This window comes from Manis javanica, chromosome 15 (assembly GCF_040802235.1).
Source record: "Manis javanica isolate MJ-LG chromosome 15, MJ_LKY, whole genome shotgun sequence".
Classification (NCBI taxonomy): Eukaryota; Metazoa; Chordata; class Mammalia; order Pholidota; family Manidae; genus Manis; species Manis javanica.
The window spans coordinates 16,293,366-16,320,590 of record NC_133170.1 but is presented as its reverse complement, the minus strand read 5'-3'; the positions used below and the strand labels follow the sequence as shown (position 1 = coordinate 16,320,590).

The window sequence follows — 27,225 nt, the reverse complement described above, 5'->3', positions numbered from 1 at the left end:
CAATCTTAGAAACAAACAATAACAACAACAAAAACTCCACAGATAACAAAATTCAAAGGAAGGAAATGAGGGGAAAGAATGAGGATCCTTGTTATGCATTTTAGTAACAAAAGGGTGACACAACATATTTTGGTTCCTACAACTTTCCCTAAAAAAGCAAGCATGTGTCTGGCTGAACCTGGTACCTGGATCCAATTAGATAATTTTTTTGTGTGTTGCTACAAAAATTCAACACGTTGCTCATTTCCAACAGTGATACACCTAAACAACACACCTATCCACGTCTACTTTATTGCTAGCTTTGTAAATACTCCTTTTCATTTCTTCTTTCAAGTATGATTAGATAATAAAAGTTATCTTTAAATTGGAAATTACTGTGCGTCCTAAGGTTGAGCAAACAAAATTGACTAAAATAACACATTAAATCCCAATTAAACAAGGAAAATCACTCATTAGTCAAATGCACAGAATGGCTAGAGTAACATTTTTAAGAACTTGCTTCTCCCACTGAGAATGACAACCGCTGGTTCCCGTGTCCCATCCACTCCCACGTTCCAGTGCATGATGGCAGGAGCACAAGTACTTTGAGGAGAAACATACTCAACTATTTTTTTTTTTCAAAAATATATTTTTGTTTATATATTGCTGTTCACTATCTTTTGGCACAGATACTGTTTGGCACAGAGAGCCTAATTTATTGTTATGTTTGGGGCATAAATCCTGTATTCATTCTGTAAACTCCTTTTTTCCATATAACCCTCTGGGGTTTTGATGAAAAATAGATTCCTAAACATGCCAAACCTGTCAAACAGGAATAAATGCTTCCAGTGGAAGCATAATGTTCCCTTGAAATAGAAATGTTTGAGCTTGTAGGAGCTCATTTCACTCTGGAAAAAAATGAGATCATGTTTCAATTCAGGAAGATGTATGCTTCAGGTAAGAGACTGAGACAGTAAACCTCCTGTACTTAGCCAAATACACAGAATATTTGAATTCAAATGTACCGTTGAGGCAGAGTGGCTCTTTACTTAGATTGTGAAACTTAAACGGTAGATGAATTTAAAATCTGAATAAGTTTGTACACATTCTCCAGAAAATGGATATTTCCGGAAGAACTGATTAAGCCTTAATTATCCCTTCTCTCCCTCCCTCCCTTCCTCTCTCTCTCCTTTTCGCACTTTCCTTCTCTCCCTCTCGCTCTCTCTCCCTCCTTCCCTCCCTCTCTCTGGCTGACCCCATGGATTGCACTGATACCATGCCCTTTATATCACCTCCTGACCGCTCACTCTCACTTTCATGTCCGTCAGAGCCTGGAGCAATTCCAGGCATGTCTGCTCGTACGTTTTCCTTTGTACACATTTTCTTCAACTCTTGAAGCTAGTGCTGGTAAGACTGCAGACCACATGCCAGTGATGACTCCAAAACAAAGTCTTACTGAATGAAGGGTGGATATTCTTAATATTGGATTCCAAACTGACTAGAGTTCCCACTGGAGAAAAGCAGCCGTTTCTTCCTGTTTTGTCACTCCATGCTGGACTCCTGCCCTGTCCTGTCTGCCTACCTGTGTACGCAGCTCACCGGAGGCCATTGTGAAGTTGGTATGTGTCCCAGTTATCCCCTTACTTTCTTACCTGGCAAGCTATTAACATTACCGATACTTAGGATTAAAGACAGAAATGATATGCCCTATATGTAAAAAGTAATACGTAACTTGTGCGCAAACTTCTTAAATGCATTATCTAAAGTATCAGCCAACAGAATCAGAAATCTAATTGTTTGGATTAGAGGTTGAAGAACACGTCACCTACATTAATGAATAATGTCACCTATGTCATTAATAACATCATTAAGAGCTGGATTTGAATCAAGGTTTTCTTATTCCAACTCTAGGCTATTTCTATGATATGCTAGTCATACTCCAGAAACGTCTTTCTGCTATCTATCTGGGCCACATAGAAAGCAAGTTTGTGAACTAAGCATAAGGAAATAGTACTGTGAGCTGGACAAAAAACAAGACAGCTGCATCCAGCGACTAGAGAAAAGGGTACATATGAGGTAGATAAGCTAACTGATTCACTGAATGAGCAAGCTCAGATGGGGCCAGTGTGAGCCACCAGGCCATGATTTCACTCTTTTTCTCTCAGAGCTGTGATCGTTTTCTTGGTAGGAAAGCCCTCTTCAAGTAAGCAAAAAGCAGAGTACAATTCTCTTGGAGCTCAGGAAAAAATTGGTGATACAATCATCTTTTCTATCTAGAAAGATATTGCATTGTACTTCTAACTAAATTATTGATTTGTTTTTCCAAATTTATGATCTGATGAAATGATATACAATCATAGAAAAAAATTAACCATTATAGATATTTAAGCATAAATCTGTTTTAACTGTTATCAGCTCTTAACAATAGTCTTTTTGACATTTGTCCATTATTATTAGTTATGATTTACCTGTTAGATGGAATATTTTAAATGATTATTTTCAGCTACAGATGAGGGTGTGCATCTTTGACTTCTAACTTACTCAAAAATATTTCTATTCTTAACAACTTTATAGGTACTTCTAAGTGTTTTCCAATTTTATTGTTTTTTTTTTTTTCCTTTTCAGTTACTTAGAAATGTTTTAAGTTGAAAGCAAATGAGTTCCTTGGCAAATTACCTTCTTTTTACTGATATTTAACTATGTTGTGGTCACAGAGAATGGTCTATGGAATACACTGACTTTGAATCATGTTAAAAGTTGTCAAATATATGGTCAATTCTGAGAAGCAATACATGTCCTTAAAGAGAATGTGCAACTCCCATTCGTTGAATGCAATATTCTCTATATGTTCATTACATCAACCTTATTAGTTTTTTCAGATCTTATATACGCCTAATGGTTTTTTAGACTAATTGATCTTCATGTGAGATTTCTATTAAATGCTTTCATTATGGCAGTAGGTCTGTCAATTTCTCTTACAGTTCTATAATGTGTTGCTGTTTAAATTTTGAAGGAATAACTTTTAGTATATATCTGAGATACCCAGGAGGGAAAGTGAAGCTTTTACTTTTATAAACTCTAGACATAATTTTTTGTTGGTAGGACTGTTTTGTTTGTTTTTAATATAACCACACCAGTTTTATGCTGTTATTATTTGCCTAGGTTATCTTTTTCCATTCGTTGAATTTTAAGCAATCCTTATCTTTGTGTACCTGACATGGCTCTACTAAGCCAAATTGGCCTTTTTTCTTAACACAATGTAACAATCTAGAGATCTTATATGACATACTCAGACCATTTACGTTTATGTGTTTCTGATATACACTTATTAATTTCTGCCATTTTAGAGATGTTTTTATTTGACACTATTTTCTGGGTTTTTCCTGACACTGTGGGACCTTCCTGCAAACTGATCAAAGGTTCTTGATTTTCACTTCTTTGTCCTTTCACCCTCTATATGTTAATGGTTACATCTAAAAATTCAAAATGCATTCTTGAAAAATCTAAAGTTATCTATGTTCATACTTCCTCTTGGACAATACAAGTAACTTTGAAAATTTGGATCACTCAACCCTAACATACATAGCCTTGTGGTCTAGTTTTTAATTATCTAATTTATTCTCACCTCCAAATTAGAAATTTGTGTTTTTACTGCCAACGTTAATTTAGAATTATCCACATATTTATTACAGTTGTACTCACCATCCCCCATGAGAATATGTTTTTATTATTTGTTCTACAACTTGAAAGATGGTTTTGGTTTTGCTGAATATTGGCTTATTTTTCCTCCTCTGATTTTTTCCCAATCATTCTGGTTTCCTCTTCTCTTGTGATATTTGTGCTTAGGTCCCATTCTGGTGATTTTCTCTACATGTGCACCTTTGTATAGGAGCAATTCTTTCTAAGAGAGTTACTTCTTGAGGACGGCATATGAGCAAAACCAGGAAAATTAGCTGTGTGAACAGACAGCCTGCATTTGGATCCATTGTTTCAGAACACTTTCTCATGAACACTCTACCTTTGGGCTAAATATCATCTGAAACAGAAAAGCATCTACCTGGCTCATAGTGAGAAGCTGGAATGCCACATGAGATGGGCCATAATTTTGGTCTTCATCTGATTGAAATTGGTGTTAACGTTTTTTCCTCTACTATCTTTTGAGACTGACAGTCTCTTCTCCAAAGGTATGCTCGGGGCCTCGGCACACTTGCTCACTCAACAGCTGCTTTCCTCAATTATCTTGAGAATTCCCTTCCCTTGGTTCCTCATGAAGATGTTCTTCTCCCAGAGTACTGAGATAATTCTGTAAACATCAGATTGGTTATTTATTCATCATGTGTGTGTCTATATTTTTGCATATGCATATGCATGATTGATATTCAACCTTCAAGAAGAAAAGGTTTATCCAGAGAAATTAGTGATATGTGTATTTAGACCTTTGTTCCCTATAGAATTCACTTTACAATTGTAATCCATGTTTAATTGTGTTAATATTTTTTTATCCAATTGATTAACTTGGTGTGCCTGCCTGTTTACATCTAGTAACTAACCCAACATTTTTTCCTTAATGTCCAACGTAAACTAAAAATTGACATGTGCTAGGGTTTATTCATGCATTTTCTCTTCTTCTTTGATGCATATGTCTATAACTGCTCAATTGGTACACAGTTTTAATTATTGTGTCTTTAAAATGTTTATTATTTTTCAAATACAAGTTCTTACAAATATTTTTTCTCTGCTTTACTTTCCCCAAAATGCCTTAGAATTAGCTTATCAATTTCCTAAATATGAGTATTGAATTAAATGTATAAATTCTTCCAAAGTTTATTTGTAGTTTATAATTTTAAATCCTTTGTTGAAATATTATACCTTCATATATTGTAAGGATTTAACACATTTTCCATACACAAACATATCATCTATAAATAATAATACTTTTCTTAGGGGTTACATCCTTATTTATTGTTTATTGACTAGAATTTCTAAAATAATTTGATAAAAAGAATAATATCCCATTCTTAATTTGAAGAAGGCAGCTCATAGTGTTTCTTCATTAAATAAAATTTGGTTGTTAATTGCAAAAAATTTTTTAAATACTTTTTTCTGTTAAAAGTATGTTCTTTTCATTTGTAGTTCACTACTTAAAAAATCATGAATGATTAAAAAAATTGAATCCAAATTCTTTTTTCTGCTATGATTTATTGATGAACTATTTATTAGAAGATTCAAGCTTGGGAAAATGAAAAAAGAAAACATAAAAGAAAAATATAGAACTTAATATTAATAAATTAAGTTGGTTACAAAATCCCAGAAGTATCCGTGAATTCACTTTTTAAGAAGTACACATACATATACACATACACATACACACACTTTTATTTGATACATACTCACATTTATTACATCTTCTTTAGAAATTGCAATAAAATGTCCTTAATGCTTTTTGCTCTATATTCTGTTTTCTGATACTATTTATTAAAATTGTCTATTCTGCTTCATTTTGTGTTTGTGTGCATGTGTGTATGTGTGTATGTATTGGTATGTGTACCTATGTGTGTATGCATGTTTAAATAGCATACTTGGAAATAGCTTTCTCTTAACTTTTCCATCATACTTTTCATGTTTCTGTTGCAAAATCTACCCAATAAAAAAATTTTTTTGGATAATGTTTTTAATTCAATTAGCTAGTTAAATATGCTGTCATTAGAGATGCCATTAATCTTACTTGCCTCATTGTGTTTTTTGTTCTTAATATATACTTTTAATTTCCTATTTTCCTGCTGATTATAATGTAAAGGTCATCAAGTTTTGACTCTTCCAGTATTTGAAAATTATACAACCTGTTTTTCTTTAAGTACTTGTCTCTGTAATACCTAACAATTATATATATATATATATATATATATATATATATATACACAAACCAGTGTATACAAACTTATTTGTTTCTTAATGATCAGTGAAAAGGACATAGCATAATTTAATTTTCCTCTTTCCTCTTTCCTCTTGAGAACAGAAAATTTAGCATGCCTTTCAGTTTTAGTTGCAGGTTTTATTTTTCACCTAGCTTATTAATACCAAATAATTTTGAGATTATTACATTTAAAATTATTTGCCATAATAAGTCAGTATTAATCAATTTTCAATACTTACTCTTAGTTCCCTATACTTGACTTCTTATTTTGACTAAATTTTGTTAATGGCTGCACCTTTTCCACTAGAAGGATACAAAGGACACTTTCATACATTCAAATTTGTTTTTGCTGTTCTCACATGTAAGTGGCAAACTGAATGATTGTTATAAAACATATATGCCCTCTAATCTATGTACTTATTGTTCCCTTGTCTTAAGACAGTTAGCATTTAAAGGTGAAATCTATGTCCAAGCAAACTTTTCTTTTTCTTTTTTTGTCTTCTTCCCTCTTCCTCCCCCTTTTTGCTGGGTCAATATGTTAGTTTTAAGTTTTAAAAAGCATTTTTTCCCTAAAATTTCCTGGTTGTGTGTATATGTGTCATACATGTATGTTTGATATGCATATTCAGTGCTTATTCAGCCCAATTAGATATATTTTTGCAATCTTCAATGTTACTTCTTTCTATTCCACTTTTTTAGAATTTCACTAATATGATGTAAGATATCTTCTCTCAATTGTAATAACACCTTTCATTCATTTTTCACACGTTTCTTTTCTCTGTATTCAGTATTTCTCAATGTTTATGTCAAAATTTGTTTTCTACTATGTCATCTGATTTCAATGAATATTTTAAATGTGTGACTGAACTTTTCGTTTCTTTACTTCCCAGTAGCTCAGTAAACTTCATTTTATTAACATCTCACACTCACATTCCCTCTACATCTTTACTTCTCATTTTATTGTTATATTATTTTCCACTTTATTTTTATATCTTATTTAACCAAATACAACTTTTCTTAATTCTATGAAAAACATATAGCTTATGTTTTTATAACATTTACTTAGGTACACTACAGCATATAGTTTGCAAAAGTGACTTCTCCTTTTGTGTCTTGATTATAAAACAGCCATTTTATTTCTTGCAGAATATTTTCCACCTCCTATACTGATTTTTTTCCAACTATTCATCCTTTAGGAATGAAGTTTCTCTACACTGATTACTCATAAACAATGTCTGTAGCTTCTGTTTCCTCTCATTGTTTATGTGGCTGCTGTAAGAACAGCCACATAAACAATGAGAGGAAACAGATTTCCATCTAGAGGAACAGCCAATGTGAGCAGACTTAGTTGAATTACTGGTCATTAGCAGTCACTTAATTTTTCCAAGTGCTGGACTTCATCTGTCTTGGTCTGGTGTGTGGTTGTCTACTTTGAAAAAGTGAGCATGTTTCTAGGTAATTCCAATCAACACACAGTTCTTCTTTTGCCATAAATGTTCTACCTACGCTCTTTCTCATAGTACTTTCTGATCTCACATCCCCAGATGCAGCAAATGCTAAGGCACATACTCTCGATATTTTGCGTTAATGCAAACTTTAGTCTTAGACATATAAAAAGGAGGATGGTTAAGTGGCTGTGGCTGCAGACATTTTGGAGTGGCCGGGAGGGTTAATCAGACCCTAGATCTCCAAGTCAGGTAAAATTAGCAGGGAAATGAGTCATCTCCTTACCATTTTTCAGACTGCTTTATTATCTCCTTCAGATAATAGAGCACGTATCATACAGATTTTTTTTTTCTTCTTCTATTTCAACTTAATCCACTTTGACTAATATATGGTAAACATTTGGATGACTGAATGAATGGTTGCCAATCTTTGCTATTAGTAATATTTTACTGTTAATAGATTCGCTTGTTTTTACATTTTTTAAATATGTGTATAATTTTTAAAACATATACTACTAGCCAGATGCCATTCTAAAGAAAGTCAGCTGGACTGCTGTTAAAACCCCTTATTTATTATTATTGTTATTCTAATATTAGGAAAGTGAACTCATTACTAAATTCACAGTCTATTAACCAGCTTTTATTTTTGTAACTTGCAAACTTTTCCAGTTGTTTCAAAGATTTTTATTTTGTCTTACTATTATTTTCATTCAGTCTTTACACATTAATTCACTGAACTCTTACACTTCGTTGATTTAGATGCATTCCTATTGTAGCCCATGTGCGGTGGATCATATGATACATGCCTTTCAATTTTATGTTTTACATGGTAAAAAAAAGGCTTTCAAGCCACATATATTAGCCACATTTTTTAAAAATTTTTTTAAATTTTGCTATCATTAATGTACAGTTACATGAACATTATGGTTACTAGACTCCCCCTATTATCAAGTCCCCACCACATACCCCATTACAGTCACTGTCCATCAGCATAGTAAGATGCTATAAAATCACTGCTTCTCTTCTCTGTGTTATACTTCCTTCCCTGTGTCCCCCCCTCAACATTATATATGCTAATAGTAATGCCCCTTTTCTCCCCTTATCCCTCCCTTCCCACCCATCCTCCCCAATCCCTTTCCCTTCCGTAACTGTTAGTCCATTCTTGGGTTCTGTCAGTCTGCTACTGTTTTGCTCCTTCAGTTTTTTCTTTGTTCTTATACTCCACGGATGAGTGAAATCATTAGATATTTGTTTTTCTCCACCTGGCTTATTTCACTGAGCATAATACCCTCTAGCACCATCCATGTTGTTGCAAATGGTAGGATTTGTTTTCTTCTTATGGTATTAGCCACATATTTTAAAGAACGCCTTGCAGCATATCTCGTTGTATGGGTTGGTACAATAAACAAGTCCTTAGAAACATTAATATTACCAATGTATTCATATTACTATTGGTTTTTCCTACTATTGGCTTTTTTAACATTTGTAGGATCTCTTTCTAAGTCATATTCAGAAAAAGTTAATCGTATCAATAACTTTGCCAAGATTCAGTTAAAACAGATTTCTTGAGAGTTTAGATCTTGTGCGAATGACTATTAATACTAAATATAATTAAATAGATATCTTTAATATCTGTGATATTTTGAATATTTAATTCACTTATAGGTTTAAACTCATTTGGTGAAAAACATGGACGTGTCTCTAGCTGCTAAAGCAGCGATGGAAACCATGCGGCACCAGGCCCCCAGCCCCGCCCCTTCACGCACTCAGCAGCGGTAGAAGGGCACTCTTGGTCCCTAAGTTTTGCTCAGTCGCACATTTCTTCCCAAACCATGTTCTGGAAAGCCACTACCACGTAAGGAGATTTCATTTCTTAGATAAAACTATTTAGTACCTCAGTTTCAGATTCATTAGAATCCCCAAAGGAAAAACTGTTATTGGCTTGTTTCAACTACTTACTTCTATTCTTAAATATTGACAGAAAAGGTAACCCTTCACATGTATGGAAAATTTTGCTAAACTGTGCTACTATTCAAACAATGAAGTTTAAGTTAGATGGAAATAAATATGGCAATATAAATAAATACCTTCTATATTTATTTAGAAATATGTAGATTCAGGTAACAAAAGAAAAGTACATTAAAAAAACATGTATTAGAGAATATGGTAGAATAGCAATTTGCTTAAGTTTCATAGAATTATGTGTAGCCTCTGGAATAGGCCCAGTGCTATTATTGTTTTCCAAGAAAATATTTAAGTGTTAAGTTCCTGGATCAAATGAAACTAGTTAAAGTACTCCAAATAAGTTTGTACCAGGATCCTATGAAATTATATATGTGTTATATAACTGTGAATTTACTCCAATTCTAGACAGTTTGAAATGACAGGGAACAATCTATTGCTGTTACTTTAAAATGAAAATATATAATGTTTCATAAATATAAATCCTTTTCAGAATGGTCTCATTCTAAAAATGTAATTTTGATATGCCTTAAGTTGTTTCTTTAAAAACATACTAACATTTTGTTATTCATTTTTAAAAGATATTTAAATGAAACAAGCAATGTTAAGAATTAGTAGTGAATTGTAACTAGTGTTTTATATTCTATAGCCCCTCAAAGTAAGAATGACAGAAATACCAACTTGTAAAATGTATAGTGAGAGGCATTTTTTTCCAGCTGAGATTTAATTTATGCATGATGTATTCCTGATTTCTGATTCCTTTAGTCCTCCTTCATTTCCTTTTTCCTGAAGGGAAATCTGGCTCTTCCCAAGGACCTGCCCCTTTGCAGCTCTCCTGAGGTAGCTGTCCCCTCTCCCATGCCCCACTACTAAGAAACAGGAGGCAAAGCCAACATTCTTCCAGGTAGCTACAGACTTAGAGATTGTTCTTCTTCAACATTTTATACTTAACAGTCCACTCTTCAGAACCCCATGACATCTTGCTCCACTACCTATGTCCCTTCTACTCACTGACATCCTCTGACCTTGTGCCTCCACATTCATTTGGGACTTCTGCTCCTAGTTACATCTGGTTCAGTGTCTAGATTTCACAGTCTAACTCCAGGCCTTCCAGAGAACTTCAAAACCATTCTAAATAAATAATATGCTAAATTAGATGAATTTTTCTTTTTAATAATAGAATAGTTATGGGGGTTTTACTGGTCTCATGGCAACACAATAAGGAACTACATTTCCCAGACTTCCTTGCAGTCAATATTCAGGTCAATGGATGTGAGCAGAAGTGATATAATGCAACTTCCCAAGGAGGCTCTTCACAGGAAACCACTTGCCTTTCACTTCTTTCCCTCTTACCAGGACCAGAAGTAGACAAAGTGAAGTGATAGTGGCTTATAGTTTTCTTCCTTCCTCTCATATTATTTTGTACTTTTATTTTTGGGTCCATCCATTTAATATTGATTGTCTCCCACACTAGGATTGATTAGATCTCTTTTTAATTTCCAAATTGTCCTTAAACAAAGTTTATGGTTTAAGGCTCACTTTAAGATTTATCTCCTGAATGGAAGAATCATATGGGCAAATATTTACTGAGCATCTTCACTTAGATTTTGTACGAATCCTCAAGTTTGGTATGTGCAGCAAATCAAGCTCCCAACTCCATTCTTAGAATTTATGGTATGAACAATAACACAAAGCAAATGTAAGGCTGAATGTACTATTACCAGTTGAACAACCTTCTAACTTTCCTCCGTGTCAAGAGACAAACCTTCCTTTCCTGCCACCCAAAAAACCCTCCGTGTGGCACCCCATCACAGTACCCTCCCATTTTCCCAAGCACACTTTTCTATATAGTTTTATCATCCAAATGTGTATCCTTAAGGTGCATGGCTTTGTTTTGCCTTATTTTTTTTGGATGTTTGTTTGAGGTGGGTATGATTTTATGGTCTTTTTCAATTAATGCATTTCATCTCTATTTCCTTTTATTCTTGCAATTTATTTGTTGAAGAAACTAGCTTATTTTTCCTGTATCAGTTTACATCGTGATTTAGTTTAATATGTTCCTCTGCCCTCTTGTGTTTTTTGTGCATTAGTGATTGGATCGTAGGCTTACTCAGGTAGATTAAGGTTAGATTCTTTGGCAAGACTTCCCCAAGATAGTTTTGCATTCTGCATCAGAAAGCAAAAAATACCTGACTATCTCTCTTTGTGATGTTAGCAGCCACCAATGCTTGATGCCTAGATTTTATAATTCATGACTTACTGTAAAATATTGATGAGACAATTTTATCATTCTTTCATTTATTTGCTGCAATACTTCTACAAAGAAAAATTTTGCTTCATCTATTAGTTATGTAGTGGTCATTTCATATAAAAAACCACAAAAGTTTTATTGCATATTTTAACCCTGTGTTGTGCAAAGGCAGTTACTTAGTTGTATGTGTGTACATGTGTGATGAATTCATGCTTTTAAATATGTTTGATATGTTTTCAACCATTCCAGTTATTAAACTTATTGGCCAATGGGAGCCTGGCAAGTTGGTTCTCACCACCTCCTATTGATGCATCCTTGTCTTCCCTGATATCTTCCTCACTAACTAGAGAATAGGATGTCCTAGGTTCATCTTATACATTATCTGCCCTACATCCAAATCAGCCTGTCTTCCAAGATGCTCTGCTTCCTTAACGTGGTAATATTTCAATACCACAAGCTGATGTTGGGATGCTCACTGCTGTTGAGATGGGTATTACTTCCAGGCCTTCCCTGGAAGAAAGAAATAGTTAGATAGTTTTTAAAAAACAGAGTTCATTCTGATGTTCTCAGTTCTAATTCTGTCCTATAAAGAATACTAGTTCTCAAGGGCACTGGGGAAGCTAGAATTACTCATTTGTTTTATTCAGTGTTACACACAAAATATTTTGAGGATAGCAATTCGAACATGATCACCTATATGATTAACAAAAGAAGTTTTTGACAAAATTTGTACATGTTCACCTCATTTCCCCCACCTTTTATTAAAGTTGAACTGAATCTACATCATCAGTGCAGACAGCCATATGAAACTGTCTCTTACATCACTCATTTGAGTTCTCTATGAAAACACACATTTAATGCACTTTGATGGTCTTTATGCTGATGTATCTCTGTGATTTTGATTATCTGGAGTTAATTCTCCAGTAGTTTATTAACAAATAGCCCATAAGATCAGTATCCCTTAAGGTCTTGTGTGATCATGATAATTTGAGAAATTTTAATTTGGAAATCAGTTTTTGTGAATGTATATTTTTGGTTCACATTTTCTTTCCTTGATATCTTAAATATATCACTACTCCATTTTCTTCTGGGACAAGGAGTTGCTTCCAAGAAGTCTGAAGACAGTCCTATTTCCCATTAGCTGATAGACCATTTGGTCTTTCTCACTGCTGTAACTTAGTACTTTGTTTGCAACAAAGTACCTTTTCATTTCTCACCTTTCTTTCATCTTTTCATCTTAGTCCTTCTGTACTTCACATCTTCTTTATTCCCTCTTTTAGGTATCCCTGTTTTTCTTCCTTCTTATTTTTTCTCCTTGACTTTGCAAAATTAGTATCCTCGGTCAGGGAAACAATTTAAAGGCTCCTTCTTCCTCTTCCTTAACCTATCTGGAAAACTGCTATTCTTCCATCTCTTACTTCCCTTTGATAAGCTACAATCTACTTTTCCTAATGCTATTGTTGATAGGTTTAATACAAAGGATTTCTCTGAGTGTCAGTAAATTATCGAAAATAATTGTCACATTCACCCATTCATTACTAATAGAACATTCTATAACAGAGATATTAATTAGGGGAAAGAGACCTATATACTGGTTGTAGTATTCAGAGACAAGAGCATCCATAACTGTTTTTTCATTATCCTGGTATTTTTTTTCCAGGATTGATCTGTCTGACAATAAGTGAAGCATTTTTGTTCTTCCCAAAATAGCATGAGGCTGTCTTCTTGGAGCCCATCCATGTATCAGGTTTTAAGGGGGCTATCAGGATTGGCCAGTGCACAGTTGGTATACTACTCCCCGGTTATCCTTGTCCTTCCATGAAACAGGCGTCCTATCCACCAGATCATTTCCCTCAAAGTTACGTCAGAGCCAGAGGCTAACTTTTCCCTGTCTTATTTACTCTTAAGACATACTCAGATGAATTCCATGAATTACCTCAATTGCTTTGTTATATTTAAGGCTGAAAATTTAACAACACTTGGGAACCAAAACATTCTTGAAATCAGGTTTCACGACTTGCACTAAATAATGTCTCTATGCAATGATTTGCACAATGCATAATGCTAGGAAACAAAGTTGAGCAGGAGAAGAGAGCCGAGGAGTGACAGGAAAGTTAGAGACTACCACAGATTTGTGAACTTCTAAGCCAAACACAGCAGTGGCAGGGCCTAGCTGCTATAAAGAAGACATGGTTTAGACAAGAAGCATGTATGTGGGCAAAAATCTCAAGGACTGTATTTGTGACTAATTGCATAATAGGTTATTTTAGTTTCTGATCTCTGGAAAGGTAAACCACTCCAACAAAGGGTGTTAATGTAGTTTGTTTTTTCTTTCTTTTTTTTTTTGCACCCATGCTGTTGATCATTAAATGAAATAATCTGATCATGACACTGAATAAATGTATCTCTTAAAAAAATTAAATTATCATCTCTGATGTATTGCACATTCTAAACAAAAACATACCCAATATATAGACCTTAAATATGTTATTCGTGAATTTTACTTTTCTTTCTCTACGGCTTAAAATAAGCTTAATAGTGTTCTACATGAAATTCCTCCAAACAAAATGGAGGCCATTGTCTATTACAGTGATTCGTACTTTGTATTATATTATAAATTTCTGTCTATGAACTACTTGAAGGCAAGAGCTGTGTTTTAACATTTTTGTAACCCCAGTGCTTTCCACAGATCTCAACACAATATATAAAAACAGGTACTGAATATATAAATATGCAAATAGTAAATAGATGTAGGAATAAATGAATGGATTTATTCAAGAAAATATTTACCAAAATTAAGAGTCAGTGATGGCTTCAAATTTTCCATATATATAGAAGATTTAGGCAGGCTAATGGGAAGTGTGGCTTCTACAGGATTATACCTCAATTGTTAGCATAAAAAGGCATCAACTAGAGACCATTTAGAAATTAATGTTTTCTCCAAGCACCCCTTGTCTTCACTTAGGTAAAAATATTACCAGAGCTCTTGAAAATAATAATATGATTACATTATCACTCAATTCCTAATTAGAAATTGAAAAAGTAAGGTAATATAAATTATATATACATACACACATATATCTATATATGTGTGTATGTATATGTATTTTATATGTATATATATTGTGTATAAAATAGGTTGTGGTCTTCTCTGTATTCATACAGGAAATTGAGTTGAGGAAGGTCAGATTTATGTCTAGCTAAAATTTAAGTGTCTGTATTGTCTCTGCATGATACATATATAATTGGCTTAGAAGGTGAAGAGAGGTGGGCATTTCAGATCGTCCCTCCAGCTCAGTCTTCTCAGGAACCAGGTTAGCTACCAAAGCATAGAAATTCCCTCCACCTTACTGAAAACACTGACGGTTTAGCTTGATTAGACTTTGCCATGTCTCATGTAGGCACATTCTTTATTTTCCATGACATGTATATATATTTTTAAAACTGGTAAATTTTCAATGCTTACGATTTGTTATCAGAAATAAAAATAGCTTTTCTTCAACCACATAATTTATTACTTTCTCCCCTTCTCATCTCTCCCCTGCAGATATACTTATTTACAAATGAAACAGTCAGGACTTTCTGGATCAAGAACAGACATTTTTCAGAAAGGTTCTTTCTACTCCCTTCTTTTGTAAAATTAACATTTTTGTTCTCCTTATGAACACTAGGGATATTTGGATGATATTCACACCTTTGTGGATTTAAAAAAATGGAAACAGCTGGCAGGGGCTGCCCTTTCTCTGATAGGTGCCCAAGTTTTGTCTGTACTTCTTTTTCAGGCCAGATGAGTAATTAACCCTGAATAAAAACTGATCTCTTGAAAGTTGAACTCAACTGAAGGTTATAAGCAATCGTAGTATACTACGTTATCATTACTAACACCTTCAAAATATCCCTGTCTGAATTTAGTTGAACTAACAAAAAATACAGGACTATTCTGTGTGGTCTGCTAGACTTCTAGCCCCTGATTCTCTAATAAATTTAGGAAGCAGCTTCCAGTTTTGCATATTGTATTGATTTTATATTGCTGTTGTAACAAATATCACAAACTTAACAGCTTAAAACAACACAGGTTTATTATCGTATAATTCTGTAGGTCAGAAATACAACATGGGTCCATTGTGCTAAAATCAAGGTGTTATAAGGGCTATGCTCTTTTCTGGAGGCTTCTAGGGAAAATCTGGTTCCTCGTCTTTTCTAGTTTCTAAAAGCAACTTGTATTCCTTGGTTCATGGCCTGCATTTTCCATCCTCTGCCAGTAAAGTGAGTTGAGTCTTTCTCCAACCACATTACTCTGTTTGTGTCCTCTGCTCCCTTGTCCACTTGTGAGGATCCTTTCAATTTTACTAAATACACTCAGATAATCTTCCTACTTTCAGATTAACTGATTAGGAAACTTAGCTCCATCTGCCACCTTAACTACTCTTTGCCATGTAACCTAACGTATTGACAGGATCCAGCGATCAAGACACGGGAAAATTTGGGAAGCCATTATTCTGCCTACCAGACATATTTTCTATAGTTCTGTAGGATCTTACTTAAGTCAGGAAGTGAGAGCCATGCCCTCTCGATTATGTCATAATTGCTGTTTATCTGTATGTACTGTTCTGCCTCAAAGTCAAGGTATTAATTGTTTTATGCATTATTCATAATTCAAAGTGAAGATATTTTCCAGGTGGTACTAAATAACATTTCTGTTTGCTTATAGTCTAAGAAATAATCTAGCTTTGAGATGGTGATGGTAAAGAGGAGATTTAAATTTTAGAAATCCCTTAAAATCTCCAAATTTAGTATTTTAAAAAATGAATACAGGAAAGGTTTCATTTATGTTACATTTTCAATATGAATAAATATTTTTCATTGTCCTTTATTTCATGATAGTGAATTTTTTCACACAGGCCTCTAAATCTTTCAAGTTCTAATGTTGCAAGCAATAATTGAAAAATATTGGCATAATAAAAATCAAAATGTTTTCAGTACTTTTCATAGAGATAGTTTGAATTGGGTTAATGCTGTGTTACAGTGCATAAAGTCAGGCATGCTCTAGATTATTGGTATGACACAATCACCCATGTGCCTCTCTTTAATCTCTGTTTAAAACAAATATGTGAACACAAATTTTGAGACCTTGGGTAAGTCGATTTACCTTTCCATGCCTCAATTTCCTCATTTAAGTGACAAGAATAATATCACAGGGTATAAGATGAGAAATAAATACACTAATTCATATAAATAAATATGTGTATATAGAGCAGTAACATAGAGTAGATGCTCAGAAAATGTTACGTGTCATTATAATTAGTATGGACAACAAGACAATAAAGCCAAAGTCATCTTTAATGTCAACATCGGGCCACAGGTACCTTATTTAAAGACCTCCTTTATGGCTGCACAAAATAAAAAATAATAATTTTAAAAAACTTGATCAGTTCTTTTGAAACCACTCAAAATTGTAAAAGTCACTTTCATATAACCACATTTACCGCATTTAAGCTGAGACAGAGCAAGCTAGGCTAATGAAAACTGAAACAGGATATTAAGTATGGCTGTCAGAGTTAAAGTCACACCTACTGACAAATTCTGAGTTCAGTGACAAAGATTGATAAAGGAGCATAATTTGTTTTAATGAAACTGCTTTCACTACTAACATGGAGAAGAAAAAATGGCAATTTCTGCAAGAGGGATTCAGCTAGATAATGTATCTATGTGACCCATAAGTTAGAATAATTTGGAATAACATTTTATAGATTTTCTTGTTGACACCTCATTCTTTACATTTTTACTTACATTTCCTGAAAATCTTTCCCAAATCTATCAGTTCAATTTGAGTAAAGTATAATAAATCTAATTCACTTATTTCTTAGGGGATCATGAACATTAAGTAAATCTTTAGTGCCAATATAATAAAAATCAATTGCCATTGCAAAGCCTATTGGTAAAAAATCATATTTGATAATTAACCTTTATAATAATTATTCTTTCAAATGCATTTTGTCTTTAATGCACACACACACAAACACACACATAATTCTTAAGGGAATTGATGCATTCATTAAAGTGACAAAAATACTTTTCTATTTCATTTTCTTGTAACCCAATTATAATTTTTAAAATTCATCAAATCATTTGTTCAATAAATGCAAATGTGCAACTACTCTGAAGCAAAGAAGTAGGTACTGAGTTATAAGTAAGAAACACTAACATGGTCTAATGATCTAATGGGAAATCTTACATATGTAACATCTATGGATGTTACCCTGAGACAGTAGGAAACCACTGAAAAGATCCAGGGAATTTGGTTAGCCTCTTAAACATATCACTATAATATAATGGATTATTGGACATGAGAATGGACTGCAGAAAATGAAGAAGCAGTTTCAGAGACAATGCAAAATTCTAGGTGAGAAGAAGAAAGCTTTAGACTAGGAATGGCAGTGGTACACAAGGAAAGGAAAAAGGATTTTCTACAGAAACTAGTGGTTTATTGGATATAGAAGAACAGAGGTAAGAAAAGACTCAAACATGACACCATGGTTTCTGATCTGAGCAACTGAGTATGTGGTTGTGCCATTTTCTGTCACAGAAAATACTAGAATAGGAGCAGGTTCTTGGGTGAATTATGATTTAAGTTTTGGACTTTCTCTTGGAGGCAAAAATAATAATAATTCCAAATGGAGATACTGAGTAAGGTAATAATAAGAATAGTCCAGGTTGGAGCCACTGACATATGAATGTTTATTTAAACCACAGGAGGGATGAAATAACTTACAAGGAGAAAATAACTGAGGAGAAAAGAAGCTCTGACAAGGGCCATGTGGAAAATGAGTAATAGGCAAAATAGTCTTCAAGAAAGAGCAAAACAAAAGAACCAGCAAATACAGGATCATTGAAAGTCAAAGTAGAAAGGCAAGATATTTTAAAATTAGAAGTATGGTGAATGGAATCAAGTATTACAAAGACATAAATTAAAATAGAAACTGATAGATGTCAGTTGAATTTACTGACATGAATCTCATTGGTGAATTTAATGAAAGTTGTTTTGCAAAACTGATAGAATAAGTTTGCAATTGTTTTAAAGAGTTTTGAAGATGAGAAGAAAGGTCTAGACAAACTACAAGGTGACTGGTTACGGAGGGGAGAAAAAAGTTAAGACTATGTCTGGAGATGGAATGATTACAGATCAAGAAGAAGCTGTTTAATAAGAAAAATACTTTGGCATGCTAGCATGCTAAGAGATGACTGGATACAGAGGGAGATAATGATGAGATAGGCAAGTGGAGCTTTAGTAGGAAAAGGATACAAAGGGAAATACTGACCGGGCTTCATTCATGAAATTCCTGTCATAACTGAGGTAGACTGATTTTTCTATCACAGGATTTCATCACTCTATCAGAAGTCAATACTCCTTCAACAGACTTTAATGTTGTGAGCTCTGATGAAGTTTTATATTACTCATAAATTATTTCACTTGGTAGGAAGAAATTTCAAAACAGTCGTTTGTTTATTTATCATGTTTATCTCTGGCAAGCTCTTTTATTTGTAATTAATTAATTTTTTGTTTCCTTTTGTCTTTTTTTTTTCTAGGAAAATTCCTATCTTTTATTATATCATCAAGGAGATATTTGGAGGAGAGCCAGTCCTTTCAATTACAAAAAATAAAGAATGGAATATTGTTGGAAAACAGATCCAAATTCCAGTGAATCACATGAAGAACAGCATGAGCACCAAGAATTTCACTCTGCAAATCAACCCCTTTTTCCCAGGCAAGTCAGTGTGGGTTTTGATCAGCTAGTAGATGAGATCAGTAATGAAATTCCATTCTATCAGAGTGAAATGGAAGAAAACACCATTTTTGTGCCCAGTGCACCAAGCAGGGACTCAAAAAGGCATTCACTTGATAAAATACATCAAATATCATTGAATGAATTCGCTTCTAAAAGTTCAGAACTCTCCTATCACCAAATTAGGAAATCACCAGTAATTGGTTTTAGGAATTCTGCACTACCAAATCCTCAAAACATGAATACAGAAACCTCTAGTGGGAAACCCGTAGGAAAAGACCATGATGCTGCGAATTATAGATCCAGTATTTTAATTCCATCATCAACTCATTTGGATAAAATTAATTCATGGAGAGAATTAGAAAATGAAAATCCTAACTATCATATAGGATTTGAAAGTATCATTCCTCCTGCATATCCATCCTCCTCAACTGACTTCATGCCAAAAGAAGAGAGTGAAAAGAGTAGAAATAGGAACATTGTGGAACCTTCTCTGATGTTTTTAAAAGGTTCTTTTCTACCCAGAACATGGGAAAGTACCTGGCCAAAGAACAAAGAGGTATGTATGTGTCATATATGTTGACCTAAAAATACAAATCTAAAATAATCAATCGATAATGTGCTGGATTAATTTGGTAATGAGGGTAACTAACCTTAAATAGGGAAGTGTATAAATATTACTTTAAAAAATCAGTTATTCACAAATTCTGCATTCCTGAATTAGTGGGAAATAAATTATTTATATAATTTTCAAAGTTCCAGTTTCATCAGAACTAAATAAAATGGTAGAGTACTTACATTTTATTAGACAAAATATTATACTTAGAGGTTTAGATGATAGTGTTTCCTATCCTTATTGGTAATTAGTCTCACACAGAAACATACATAATGAAATGTATTTTACTCTGTTGTATAATTTTTGCAAGGCAAAAGATTTTTCATCTATTCAACAGCTACTGATTATATTCTTAAAATATTCATGATATATGAGGCATAATACATGCAAATAAGTAAAGACATGATATCTGACTCCAGGAATAGCTTATTGCTCAAATTAACTTGAAAACTACTAATGCCAGCAGAGTTCAATGCATTTTGTTATATTTATATTTTGAGGCACACTATCATGAATTAAAAGTTTATATCTTATGGTAGGAAAAATGTCCCTTTACCCAGAGTCTCCTAAATTATACTGTTGGCAGGCAACTTCTATTGGGATCATGCCAAGAGTAGGAAATTAAGTAATCATTGTATAATTCATCCTAATGGTTTTATTAGTAGTTCTCCAATCATTTAAGTCACCAGAGTTTCTTGTATAATATTTGAACATTTATCTGCTTATACTGAGCCTAGACACAAGTGAAAGTAGACATTAACAGTAAAAAGAAGAAACACTGCAGCTGCAATTTACAGGGCAAGGCAAAGGATTTTTCACCTATTCAACAACTATTGATTGTATCCTTAAAATATGCATGATATATAAGGCATAATGCATGCAAATAAGAAAAGACATGATACCTGATTTCAGGAATAGCTTATTGATCAAATTAACTTGAAAATTACTAATGCCAACAGAGTAAAATAACTGATAGGATAAGTCCATAGGAGAAGAAATACCTAATTCTGTCTGAGGTACTTGCAAAGAAGGCAGCACTTTAACTGATACGAATTAAATGTAAATGAGTTCTGGGGACATCGAGTTCTGAACAGGACAGTTTAGCAAGTACTAAACGTTCCCTACCAGTAAAAACAAATATGAAGTTAGACAAAGTATATGAAGCTACTGATTTCAGGCATTGAACAACAGGCAGTATAGGACACTGATTCTTGAGAGAGGGGGAACACCAAAGTATTGTTTGATCATTCTGGTTTCTGCCTGTGAGCACTTTCTGCTGTGGAGCAGGCTAGTAGAATCAAATTTAAGCAGTGATACAAGTACACTTAGGAGGCAGAGCCTGCAGTTCCAGGCTGCAGAGGAAGCTGTAATTTGTAGGGAAGTGTTGGAGAAGGAGCTGTGCAATGGTGGAGATCAGAAGTCTGTACCCAGTCTGCAGAAGATTTGCTGCAGATTTTTGGCCAAGGGACTGGGTTCACCACACACATGCACTAGTTACTCAGTGCAAAAGTTCTGACCCAGCTAGTGAGGACTCTGAGCTCAGTACTTCAGGCATTCAACTGAGATTACACAAAGCTATCTCTGGAAAGTAAAAAGCATGCTCTAAAGTAAATACCAAATAGGTATTTACACCCTACCAAAATAGGTGTGGCTTAACAAAAAATAAAATCAAGGAAGACAAGACCAAAAGGATCTTAACTGCCTTACAGAGTAAAAGTTTATACTTTGCAAGAAAGACAACACAATTCATAATGTGTTAGCTACAATGTTGAACATACAATAACAAATGCTTAGATTTGTGAAGAAGCAGGGAATTATGACCCATAATCAGGAAAATAACCCAGTTGATTGCAAGAGATTCTGAGTCCAGATGTGGAAATTAACAGACAGGGACTTTAAGGTAGTTTTAAAAGGATGCTCCAGTATATAGAGTAAAATATAGACATAATCAAGAGACCAAAGAGGAATCTCAAGAGGAAATTAGAAACTATTAAAAAACAGAAAGTAATGGAAATTCTAGTACTGAAAATATACCACAAATGAGTCACTGGATGTGCTTAAAACAGGAGATAACAGGATGCGGAGGGGAGGAGAGGCAGGAGAAGTAAACTTGAAAGAAAAACAATAGAAATTATTCAAACTGAAGAAAATAAAAGGATTATATAAAAATGAACAGGGACCTGGAAACTTACGAGACTAGTAGCCAAACAAATGAACAAATTTGGAAATTACAGGTCTAAGAATCTCAACAAACAAAATACAACCACATATACACAAATTATATTCAAGCATGTGAAAGTCAACGGTAAAATCATAAAAGGCAACAGGGGAAAAAAAGGTTTCACACAGTGGAATAACAATCTGAAATGCAATATATTTCTCATCAGAAAGAGTGGAAGCCAGCTGACAATGAAATAATATTTTAAATTTTCTATTAAAAAAATTTATATGTCCATTGACTACATGCTTCAAAAGTTAAAATGAGATAAATATATTATCATATAAACAAATGTTGAGAGAAATCAGTCAGCTGACATGCACATAAGAAGTACCAAAGTAAGTGTTTTGGAAAACTGTTTTTACCTTAATTTTTTTGGATAAATTGTTTAAAGCAAAACAATAGCATTTTATTGTGGTAGTTATTGCATATATAGATGAAAATATACAACAGCATGAAAGATGAAAGGGGAAATGTTACTTGCTTTAGTGAATTCTCACATTTTAAGTACAGTGATTATAGTATTATCTCTAAATAAACTGTGATATATTAAAGATACATATTGTAATTCCTAAGCTAATTCAACTATTAAAGAAGCAATACTAAATAGAAAACTAAAAATCCAACAGAGAAATCAAATGTCATAGAGGAAAAAAGTCAAGTAAATGAAAAAAGGCAAGGAAGGAGAAATAGAAGAGTGAAATAAAACTGAAGAAACAACTAGGAACAAATGTGACTACGGTAGTCTTAATCCAACAATATCCATAAATATACTAAGTATAATTAGACTAAGAATTCCAAATAAAAGGGGAAAAATGGACAAACTAGATAAAAAGAATTAACTACTGTTTTCAAGGGACAAAGAAACAAAGACACAGATAGGTTGAAAGTAAAAGAAATAAAAAAATTAATGTTCAACCAGAAAAAAAAAAGTTGGGATGGTTAATATCAGAAAGGGTACAGTTCAAGACACAGTACTGTTAAGGAAAGAAGAGGTCATTTGATGACAATGAAAGGATAAAACAGGAGACTAATAATAAATTTAAATGTGTATGTACCTAATAACAGCTTCAAAATACATAAAGTAAAAATGATTTCTTTAATCATATACCTACCTTCTGACTAGGCCATTTATGGATTTATTCACAAGAAATTAAACACATGACATGTAAATACTTATATATAAAAATTCATAGCTTTCACTACAATATCCAAAATCTATAAACAACCTAAATGTCCATCAACAGAAAGATGGCTAAACTGAACAAATTATATAATATTCACTCAATAGAAACAACTAATCAGCAATAAAAAATGATGAACTAATTTGATATATGCAACAACATAGATAAATTTAAAAATATTTATATCATTTAAGTGAAATGATTTTATTTAAACAGGAACAAAGGGGCACATAATCCTAATCTATGGTGGCACTTTAAATCTAAAATGTAGTCATTTCTACCCTCTAAGAATGAGAGCTAGCTTTCTTAACTATGGTGATAGAAAACTAAGTAATAGTAATTATCAAATAGACATACAGATTGACAGAATGAGATGTGGGGGAACTTTCTAAAGTGATAGAAATCTTGTATATTTTGATTGAGTATTGATATCACAGTTGTATATATCCCTCAAAACAAATTATATATTTAAGATGTATTCATTTTTCTATATGTAAATGTCACTTCATTGAACAATCTAAAAAATTAAAATGGAATGAATCTTTTAAATAAGATAAAAATTACAGAATTGTATTACTCTTTCCCCATACCAAACTATACTAAATTAATGATTTTTATTTTAAGCTCATACATTGCTCCATTCAGCTAGTTGAAGTACCTCAAGGCAATAATATGAGTCTGGCCTCCTTTTGCAACAACGTAAAAAAGTAAGTGTTGCTATTTCTTTAAATTTTGAAAGGTTTCTACCTGTATGAATTTGTATATTTTAACCTCAATGAACTGATTAATTTTGCATACAAAATTCTGTAATTCTTTAACATAGTGAAAATGACAGTTTAACATAGTGATTATGACAAAGTTCATTAATCAACTTCAAATTAGTTCGAAAACTGGTATTGTTTTTGTTGTTCATAGTCAAACAAATTTTTTCTCTTGACAATTTGGCTGGTTAAATGTTTCATAATTTCACACCTGCCCTTGCTGTCTGTTGATAGTTTAGTTTGCAGTGAATTAATTTCTTATTTAATGACATCGTGACTGACTCCTCTGGCTCTGTCCCAAATTAACATAGGTTTATCCTTCTCTCCTGGGACATTCTAATTAGAATGATGAGAATGTCTTTCTCCTAATAACTCAATTTTACCTTGAATGGACTGTCAAAACACTGCACAAATGCATGGGTGTTTGTCCATTGAAAACAAAGCTTTCACTAGGGGACATTACAAAAAACATTACCAATCCCCTTTTTGCTAATCTAAAAATGAATTTATAAAGGTAGATGCTTGTTTTTTAGATTGATTTCTCATAAGCAATTAAAATTTATACAATACCACATCTTCTATCACTAATGTCTTGAAAAAAATTAATGCACTTACACATTAGTTCTGCTTATTTTTATCAATTTATGGATGTTTTAACATAATAAATGTACACATATAAAAACTATAACGTATCAGCTATAGCAGCTCCCTCCCAACTGATCAGTTGAGAGTAAAGATTGGAGTAATTTATATAATCATTAACTTAAAGGGTAATTGAATGACTAATAACTAGTCCATACCTGAGATACACTCAAATGTAAAACAAGCAAGCAAATCAAAAAAGCAAGGCTCCTGCCCTAAAAAACTTGTAACCATACTGGAAGGGCTGAAAGGCATACATATAAAAATACAAAAACAAAGAATCTCAAATCCATGAAAATATTCAGTCTTTAATTAATTTCTTGTTTTTATGGACAGAAGAAAATTTTAAATGGCACTTTAGATTCCTAGATCAGGATCTTTAAAGATTGGTTCTTTCAGGTATAAGCTACCCACTAAAACAAAGTGACAAGCATTCCCAAGAACTTGGCACCTTAAATCTAAAATGTAGTCATTTCTACCCTCTAAGAATGAGAGCTAGCTTTCTCAACATCACAAGGTATCACTCAGTATATAACTCCATTGACCAAACACTTATTATTAGTCACTCTCATCACTTTTTTAAAAAAACAGTATTATTCAATGAACTCTTACTAAGATGCAACAGAAACTTGAAAATATTTTATGTGATGGTTTGTCAGTAGTTCATGGTGCATTTTCTAAACTCTCAAACGTAACTTTTCAAAATGGTTCCTTTCAAAGTAACCATGAAAATTAAAAGTGTCAAACAATAAACTTCAGAGCAGTGAAAGGAAGAATAAGTTATATTCACACACACTTCTCTTGGTTTCAATATTTTTTTATTTTGGTACCATTAATCTACAATTAGATGAGGAACATTATGTTTACTAGACTCCCCCCTTCACCAAGTCTCCCCCACATAACCCATTAGTCACTGTCTATCAGCGTAGTGAGATGCTGCAAAATCACTACTTCTCTTCTCTGTGTTGCACAGCCCTCCCCATGCCGCCCCCCCGACATTATACATGCTATTCGTAAGGCCCCCTTTCATCTATCTTCCCCGCCCCCTTCTCCCTCCCTTCCCACCCACCCTCCCCAGTCCCTCTCCCTTTGGTAACTGTTAGTTCTTCCCTGGGTTCTGTGATTCTGCTGCTGTTTTGTTCCTTCAGTTTTTCCTTTGTTCTTATACTCCACAGATCAGTGAAATCATTTGGTACTTGTCTTTCTCTGCCTGCCTTATTTCACTGAGCATAATACCCTCTAGCTCCATCCATGTTGTTGCAAATGGTAGGATTTGTTTTCTTCTTATGGCTGAAAATATTCCATTGTGTATATGTACCACCTCTTCTTTATCCATTCATCTACTGATGGACACTTAGGTTGCTTCCATTTCTTGGCTATTGTAAATAGTGCTGCGATAAACATAGGGGTGCATGTGTCTTTTTCCAATTGGGCTGCCACATTCTTAGGGTAAATTCCTAGAAGTGGGATTCCTGCATCAAATGGTATTTCTATTTTGAGCTTTTTGAGGAACCTCCATACTGCTTTTCACAATGGATGAACTAATTCCATTAGTTCCAGCAGTGTAGGAGGGTTCCCCTTTCTCCACAACCTTGCCAACATTTGTTGTTGTTTGTCTTTTGGATGGTGGTGATCCTTACTGGTGTGAGGTGCTATCTCATTGTGGTTTTAATTTACATTTCTCTGATGACTAGCGATGTGGAGCATCTTCTCATGTGTCTGTTGACTATCTGAATTTCTTCTTTGGTGAACTGTCTGTTCAGCAACTCTGCCCATTTTTTAATTGGATTCTTTGCTTTTTGTTTGTTGAGGTGCGTGAGCTCTTTATATATTTTGGATGTCAACCCTTTATCAGATCTGTCATTTATGAATATATTCTCCCATACTGTAGGGTACCTTTTTGTTCTATTGATGGTGTCCTTTGCTGTACAGAAGCTTTTCAGCTTGATATAGTCCCACTTGTTCATTTTTGCTTTTGTTTCCCTTGCCTGGGGAGATATGTTCATGAAAAAGTCGCTCATGTTTATGTCCAAGAGATTTTTGCCTATGTTTTTTTCTAAGAGTTTTATGGTTTCATGACTTACATTCAGGTCTTTGATCCATTTCAAATTTACTTTGGCGTATGGGGTTAGACAATGATCCAGTTTCATTCTCTTACATGTAGCTGTCCAGTTTTGCCAGCACCATCTGTTGAAGAGACTGTCATTTCCCCATTGTATGTCCATGGCTCCTTTATCATATATTAATTGGCCATATGTGTTTGGGTTAATGTCTGGAGACTCTATTCTGTTGCACTGGTCTGTGGCTCTGTTCTTGTGCCAGTACCAAATGTCTTGATTACTGTGGCTTTGTAGTAGAGCTGAAGCTGGGGAGCAAGATCCCTCCCACTTTATTCTTCCTTCTCAGGATTGCTTTGGCTATTCAGGGTGTTTGGTGCTTCCATATGAATTTTTGAACTATTTGTTCCAG

General features: G+C 33.7%; 1 protein-coding gene across 7 annotated transcripts in view; it reads left to right on the top strand.

Moving 5' to 3' along the window:
- Positions 1-889: 889 nt before the first annotated feature.
- The window catches only part of PIK3C2G (phosphatidylinositol-4-phosphate 3-kinase catalytic subunit type 2 gamma), a 319,871-nt gene continuing 293,535 nt past the window's right edge, over positions 890-27,225 (top strand). For 5 of the 7 annotated variants that reach the window (XR_012125937.1, XM_073223870.1, XM_073223867.1 and 2 more), the window contains exons 1-3: positions 977-1,598; positions 19,139-19,894; positions 23,978-24,060. Coding sequence is in view for 6 of the 7 variants with exons in the window: in XM_073223870.1 (XP_073079971.1) it covers positions 19,217-19,894; positions 23,978-24,060 (761 nt within the window). In the remaining variant the exon portion in view is untranslated. Of the gene's footprint in view, positions 937-976; positions 1,599-19,138; positions 19,895-23,977; positions 24,061-27,225 lie in introns of those variants that run through there. The other 2 variants (XM_073223865.1, XM_073223866.1) reach the window with 2 other exon arrangements.